The 8,496-nt window shown below is 38.1% G+C and overlaps 1 protein-coding gene across 1 annotated transcript in view; it reads right to left on the bottom strand.

Annotated features, from left to right (window-relative positions):
* The window catches only part of NECTIN3 (nectin cell adhesion molecule 3), a gene marked incomplete at both ends in the record, with an annotated part of 19,997 nt that extends 14,590 nt beyond the window's left edge, over nt 1-5,407 (bottom strand). The window contains 1 exon segment of the mRNA XM_080919499.1: nt 5,374-5,407. Coding sequence (XP_080775625.1) covers nt 5,374-5,407 — 34 coding nt within the window.
* Between the last annotated feature and the right edge of the window lie 3,089 nt (nt 5,408-8,496).

Genomic DNA, 8,496 nt, shown 5'->3' with positions numbered 1-8,496 from the left:
CAGCCTTTCAAAAGTGAGAAATAATTCACTTGGTGTATCTTATATGTTACAGCAGCTGAAGCTGACCAACACAGAGAGTATGAGATTAAACTTGGTAAGCTACTGTTGTCTCTATATCCTAATGACCCATGTATATCCTAATGAACTAAAGTCTGAAGGGTCACCATTACTAAGAGTGTTTGTACATTAGTAATCCAAGGAGGAGGAATGTGGAAGGCAGAGATAAAACAACTAACCCATTCACTTAAAATGTTTTTCTAATAGCCAACAGTATTTAAATAATTCTCAGATTGATAATAAAGATAAAAAAAAAAAAAAGAGAGACCAGGAAGAAGTCTGCTATACTGTAATGCACTTGGTAAGAAAAAAGTAATCCTCAAGCAAATGCAATTTTAAACCTCTACTTCTATCTGTTTTGTTAGTGGCCAAGAGGAAGTCACACACACTCCAGACTACAAACACAGGAGACAATATAATCTGGCTATCCTGAAGAAATGAACGGGGGTGCACATATAAAGACCAATGATGCTGCTTCTGTGTTTAATGCTTTACACCTCTACGCAAGGCTTTTGCACGACCCATCAAGCAATGGTGCTTCTGCTGTCCTCACTCCCTGGTTTAGAATTAGAGTTCTTTTGTTCTGGGAACAGGATTTTTGCTTCCTTACAAACAAAACAAACATGTTTCCATTTCTGGATTAAACCCACAGGTTAGAAACCACTCCTAAATGAGATTTTCCATTTGGAACCTGGAAACTATAGAGGACCAGATTTTCTATTACAATTCTTAAGCCAAACTCCTTATCAGAAGACCCTGCCTTCCTGGGGACCTCTCCCCCCAACACACAGTAAGCCCATTCTCTGTCCCTGCTTTCTCACGTGAAGCTAGATTTAACTAAAGAACAAAAGAGTCCTTGATACGTGCAAATGTTTATGATCTATATAAGTTTAGAATCTGAAGAGTCTAAGGGACAATGAACAATCATTTTCCCCATGAGGAGCACTAGCTTTATCCTAGGCACTCCTATCAGGAAAGCCATGCTAAAACATGTTGTTTCTGCTCTATCTCTGAGTGACTTGCCAGTTAAGCTTTGTACCATTATCAACATAACTAACTTGGAGGCATCGAAGTATCTAACAATCTGACATCAGACCATCTCACAGAAACATAATAAAAATACATACATACACACATACATACATACATAAAATGTAATAACAGTACACATTAGACCAATGGGGTGAAGCAAAGACTCACAAACTCACACAGCCATAATCTTACACCATGCACATGAATGTATGCACACACATACCAGGAAAGTAGAAAGGAAACTAGTGACTGACTGGAGGTGAAAAGATTTAAACAAAGAGGAAATTACAGCCAGCCACGTGATACTTGTGACATGAAAGACTAGGGGACTAATAGAGAAAGGAAAAGAACCAATCAGAAGGGGAAGCATGGCTGAGGAAAAGAGCTATATAAGAATAAATAGCAGGTGCTGAAGTTTAGAGCACTTACTGCTCCTCCAGAGGTTCTGAGTTCAATTCCCATGTGGTTAACATGGTGGCTCACAACCATCTGTAATGGGATCCCATGCCCTCTCCTGCTGCGTCTGAAGACAGCTGCAGTGTACTCATATACATAAAATAAGTAAATCTTTTTATTAAAGAATAAATGGTAATGGCATTTACTTATGAAATAATGAAATTAATTTCTTACTATGGTAAATTTAATTACCACAATAAAAGTATGAAACCTAGACATTAACTCTTTCATTTCTAAATTATAAACCCTTCAGAGTATAAATATGTTTAGTCATGAGCTAACACTTAAGGCTTCCACTTCATTAACACTAACTGGAAAATTGAAAAGCAATTACCAAAAGTATTTAAACTACTGAAATTATTTCACCTTATGCTTTTGAACTACAGAAGCGCTCATTTGCATCTGACAACATTTCTGTATTTTCCTACTACATAAGTACTTGATTTGTCACAAAATTTAGAACAGTTCATGATATGCCTAAATAAATTTCAGTTTCTAAAAAATAGCAAACTACAAATATCAGGAAGGAATTCTGCAGGTTATCTGATCTAACTTATTCTAGGGTGGAGTGAGAGGTCCTTTCCATATGGTCAGTTTTCAGAGTTTTACAGAAAGAGAAACTGGATTATTTATCCTGTGTTTCCAAGCTTTGGTGACTTCCAAACACCAAGGCAGAGAAAGGTTATGGTCCACAAGTCAGCATTACATCTACCACAGGCAAATAATTGAGGTTAAGGGCTTTTATAGTAATTGTAAAACTCTTCCCTTCTGGTGCCTGAGATGGTTAGTACCATCAATTTGACAGGCTGTAGATTCACCATGGAAACAAGTTTATAGGTATGTCTATGAGGAATCCTCTAGATTCAGTGAACTGAAGTAGGAAGACTCACCCTACTATCTGAGGTACCATTCCACTGGGGCAGGGGAGTTTGGTTCCAAATGTGCAAGGAGAAGTAGCTGAGAAGAGGGAGCATCATCTCTGCTTCCTGACTGCAATGTGACAGGCTGCCATGACTTCCCTATGATTGTACCCAGGACTTAGAACCCAAGCAAGCCTTTCTCTCCTTCAGCTGCTTGTCAGCACATTTTGTCACAGTACTATTATATTTTTAAATAATAAAATTAGTTAGAAACTTTAAGTTTACCCATTATAAAATTTGTTTTCCATAATATTTTAATGACTATATTTATATTATAATGATTAAGCAATTTTCAACCAAATGAATAATTTTTAACCACACTTTTGTGCGAATTTCACTTCTGACTTCTTCCTTTTGGTCCTGTACTTCTGATCTTTAGGTGTGCGGTGGATAAAAGGAAGCAGCAATGTGCAAATGACAACAACCATCTCATAAGCACCAAACTCAAAGAACTAGTACTTTCAAGACACTGATCTATCACTAAGTTTTATATCAAGTTTTATATTGATTAAAAGCAAAGTTTCTTAATATACACGTTAACATGAATGAATAACCTAGAATCCTAAATATGTGTTAAGGACAATCTCCTCAGAAGTACACAGAGTTCACCGTTGGTGGTGTAATTTTGAGATAGAAAAGCGAGATGTAAAACTATGTATAGGTATCAGTAAGATAAGCCCTAATCGGTAAAGGTCCTAGCCATTAAGCACGTCTGAGCCAGACTTCAGAAGTCACAGAGAGTCGTCTTCTGACTTCCACACATGGCTGCTACAGATGAAGGTACACACATGCACACAGCACACATGCCTATTCCATCTCCATAAATAAATATAAAATGTTTAAAATGTAGGTAAGAGAATAAAAATATGAAAACATAACTTTGAGCCAAATTACCCTGTATTCAAGAACACACAAATCATCCCTAGCAACACACTGGGTACACAAGTCTACCTTACCAGTTAAAAGATGTCCATGGCACCACCTAACAAAGCCTCAACAAAATTTAAAACATTCAAACACAAGAATGAGTACTAACTAAGCACCAAAAATTAGTAAATTTGAGGTTCAGATAAAACTAGGTAGATTCTACAATGCACCAACCTGTTTTCCTTCTGAGCCTGGAATGTGGGCATCTATTAAGCAAAGAAGCATGCCAGGATACACTCCTGTGCACTTAGCTTTAAACAAGCTTCAATGGTTAATGACATTTCGTATTTGCCATTACAGCTTTTCCTGAGACAATTAAGTACATCCTATGGGACTATAGGAAAGTACTCTGGAAGCTTGCACCTGGTTTTCCCCAGTCTGCCTTATGACCCCTTGTTAATAATAATGCTTGTACTGTCTTGCTGTAATAACTCACAGCCTTAAGAATTAAAGTATGCTGGGTCCTAAATAATCTCTGAAGAACCTAGCATACCTTTTAAGAAAGCAAGCATTTGGTCCTGGGCAGAGAAGGGAGCTCCAGGGGGTGACTCTAGATGAGAGTTCTAGTAGTGGAAGATATGGATCCTGAAGTGGATATTTCCTGTAGCCAAGACAGATTCCCAGTGGGGGGATAAGGACATGCAACTCACCCACAAAATCTCTGACCCAAAATGTCTTGCCTATAACAAAGGCAGAGCAGAGACAGAGAGAACCAATAATTGCCCCAAACTGAGACCTACTCCATAGGCAAGAACCAGTCCCTGACCCTATTAATAATACTCTGTTGTGCTTGCAGAGTAGAGCATAGCATAACTGTCCTCTGAGAGGCTCTACCCAGCAGCCAATAAAAGCAAATCCAGAGACCTACAGCCAAACATTAAATGGTGCTCAAGAGATCTTGTGGAAGAGTGGGGGAAGGATTGAGAACCAAAGGGAACAGGGACCCCACAGGAAGACCAACAGAGTCAACTAACTTGGACCCCAGAGACTGAACTACCAACCAAAGAATAAACATGGGCTGGACCTGAGCCCTCTGCACTTATGTAGCATTAAGTGCAACTTGGTCTTTATGTGGGTCCCCAAACAACAAGCTGTCCTGAATCCGTATATGGATTTAAGTCCATATACACATGTATGTATGTGTGTAGTGATAATAAAATATCACAACTGTTTACGTGTCTAATAAAATGTAAAAAATTAAGCATATCCAAGGCAACAAGACTGATCATCACACAGCAGGGCAGCAGTGACAGTGAATAGCCAACAGATAAACACAGAACCTAGTACCTATCATTGCAGAAGTAAATGTATTCCGCATGTATGACAGTGTATCAGAGAAAAGCACTGGCTTTGATAACCTGAGCAAATATTAAAGTACTTCCACTCAGAAATAATCATTAAGTGAACAGCACAGACTAGATCTGCAAAACATAAAGCTAAGATACATACAGGAGTTCAAATCTAGCACATGTAAAAGTCTCCTACAAAATCTAAATAAAGACAACCAAATATATAAAAACAGGAAGAAAATGAACACATATTCACATATTCACAAAACTAGTATTCATATGGTCCACAATCCTAAAACCCCAGCCATTAGAGAAATACAAATTTAGTTAATGTTTTAGTATCAGAAACCTCCTATTAGAGAGGAAACTCTTACACTCTACTGTTAAGAGAATATATAAACTGTTGTAAGCTATTTCAAATCAAGATATGGTTATGTGTGCCCAGAAATTCTACTGCCAAGACACGTGCTATGGATGCTCATACCAGAACTACTCATAAAAGCTTCAAAAATGAAGACAACTCAAAGTAACATCAGAACCCTTATAAATTTTGCAATAGTCAGAATGAAAAATACTACACAGTGGTTCTAAAAAGGTGCTATGTATAATAATGTGCTTCAACCCACTAGTATCAGAAAAGATGAAAAATTTAGTGTTAACAGACAGAATTGTGGTTATTTCTGGAGACTTACCATTGAACAGGAAAGTTAGAAGGACCTCTGGCATGGTGCTAATGACTTATTTCTTGGCCTGAGTTGTGGTTTCCTGCATTAATCCTCTAGTGATTCAATAGCATACTTACCTATGTAAGTTCTAACACTGCATTCATCTGTCTGAACTTCTATCCAGGCCAGCTCGCACTTAGCATCTTCCAATGCTGTATTTATCTGGCACTCTCACTTGAACCCAGCCCCAAAATTAAGTAGTTCATACCATCAAAGCAAACTCATCAAATGTGTCACAAATTCAATTGTATTACAGAAAAATATGTCTTGAAGACCCAAGCCCTGATACCTGTACATGTGCACATGTAATTAACATGTAACTTAAGAGGTGGTCATACTAAATAAGGTATGCTTTAGTACAATAGGACTCTTGTCCAAAACTCCTCTGACATGAGCACACAGAGTAGCATGGCGACAGAGGTGGGAGCTCTAGTGACATAGCTACCAACAAAAACTGCCAACAGCCACACTACTAATTTGCACGGAAAGAGTCTATTCTAAGAACATGGGTTCTGATGTAAAGATTCTAGGACACATGTCTGTGGTTTAAGTAACTTAGTATGTGGTGTTTATATGGAAGCTAATACATCCTTCTATATTTTCTGATTCTTACCTCAGCCTCCCCTTCAGCAACTGCTATACTACTATCAATGTATTCAATACAAAACCCAAAATCCACTCATTTACCTGCATTTTTAATATCTGGGATCATAAAGACTTACTTTCTTCTAATAATCTCTTATTTTAAACCTTTCATTTACATTTCTATTACTATTCTAACCCAGAACACACTTTTATGATAAATCATATTACTTTCCTTAAATAATTTTTCTCTCTTCCTGAACTGCTACATATAACTTTCCCTCTATTATTTCTCTCAGCCTAAACTGTGAAGACACTCTATTACATGATACTCAACAGGTATGCAGTAATTGGAGACTATATCCTACTTCCTTTAGTAAACACAATAATAAACAATCCATCAACCTCTTTTATTCCTTATTAACTAGCTTTAGTTTTCCAAGGTACTTAATCTCTGGGAGACTCAGTACTTAAATATCTGAGTCCACCAACATAAAACCATCACTACCACACCATCATTTACATTTCCCAAGTTCAGTTTCTGTCAACCCATGCCGTCAAAGATGATTCGTAATTTATTCTTCGTTATGTTTTAATTCATTTCTTCCAGCTATCATTCACACTGATCTTCAAAATATACTACTAAAATTATCAAAGATCAAATCCTTCCCTATCTATAACTCAACTTAGAAAGTTCTTTTACTATGAAGACTCCTTAAAGACAAGCCTCTCTTATCTGTTTTCTGTTCTAGATCCTTACTGTACCCCATTTCCCATGTGCACCTCCCATGCCTTCCACCCAGATTTAGAGGTCATAAAATTGAACTGGACAATAGGCTTCTCTTTCATTGTCTATACATGGACAATTGCAGGCAATGTATTTTCCTGAGCTACAGTGTATGCTACCCATGTACTACTACTATTACGCCTTATCTCTAGACTTCTTTGGACTTTTATTTAAGAGTCTAAGTCTGCTCTAGAAGCCCTTGAAATGTATGATACTCCTGCCTTAGCCTCCCAAGTAGCTAGTTTTACAGGCCTATGCCACAAAATCTAATATCCTATTTCATTAAAGTGAATGTGAGAGGCAAAGCTAAACTATCCAGTGCCTTTAAGAGGCAGCGAGCAAAGTCCTGGGCACTTGCCTCTTCAATGGGATATGGTCATAGTTCTGGACACCCATTTCCATATCTGCACCCCTCAATATCCTTCAATCATTTACTTTCACTGGAGTCAAGTTCTGGGTACTCCTTAGATGAGAACTCTCAATCTTAATGTCATAGCTTGAGCTGCTATGACAATCAATACCAGGCTGGTGGCTTAAAAAGGATATTGCCTTAAACACTGAAAGACCAAAATTATGAGATAAGGGTGCCAGCATGGCCCCAGTTCCTGCTAACCAACCTTCGGTCTTGCAGACTATTATTTTCTTGCTGTACTATCCTTCCAATCTACTCAGTCATCTGAAGGACTCACCGACTAGCACTATCAGTGGGGATTAGAGGTCAACACATAAGTGAGGGGGAGACACATATATTCAGTTTTTAATAAGGTAGTTCATTCTTCACTCTCCATTTTTCTTTCCCAAGAGTAGGCCCTAGCCTGTATCTTCACACTAGACTGAATTTGACATTTCTCCCCATCTCTTTGTACTAAAATTACTGAGTCCTGGAACTTAGAGAGATAGTTTTTTTCATTAAGAGTCCTCACTGCTCTTAGAAATGTGAATTTTGTTCCTAGCACTCGTATTTAGAGCAGCTTATAACCACCTTTAACTCCTGCTCCAGGATATTTATAGAGGAATCTGATGACCTCTTACTGCACTCCATGGGCATACACACACACACACACACACACACACACACACACACACACACACACACACACACAACTTAATTGAGTCTGTGATGCTTCAATGTTTTTCTTCCTGACTAGTAATCTACTTGCCTACTTATTAAAAGTTTTTTCCCCTTTCTTTCTCTATGCCCCATGTCAAGAGCATCTCATGTATTCCAGCCCAGCTTCAAAGAATGACCCTGAGCTTCTGATCCTTCTGACCCTACCTTCCTCAAGGATGCCAGGTGTATGAGTCACATTATGTGGTTTGTGTGGTGCTGGTAATCAGACCCAGGACTCATGCATGCTAAGCAAACATTGTACCAGCTAAACTTTATCTCCAGCTATAATAGAAAATGCAGGCATGGCCTGGGACACTGCACTTCTAAATAAAAGAAATGGCATGTCATGATCCTGAAGTCAGAACACTGAATTCTGATGTAGTGTAAGAGATCAATAACTCGGGGCTGGAGAGATGGCTCAGTGGTTAAGAATACTGATTGCTCTTCCAGAGGTCTTGAGTTCAATTCCCAGCAACCACATGGTAGCTCACAACAATCTGTAATGGAATCCAACGCACTCTTCTGGTGTGTCTGAAGACAGCAATAGTGTATTCATATACATAAAATAAATATTTTAAAAAAGCAAAAAAAAAAAAAAAAAAAAAAGAAG

This window comes from Micromys minutus, assembly GCF_963924665.1.
Source record: "Micromys minutus genome assembly, chromosome: 7".
NCBI classification, from domain to species: Eukaryota; Metazoa; Chordata; class Mammalia; order Rodentia; family Muridae; genus Micromys; species Micromys minutus.
This window is presented reverse-complemented; position numbering and strand designations above follow the sequence as displayed.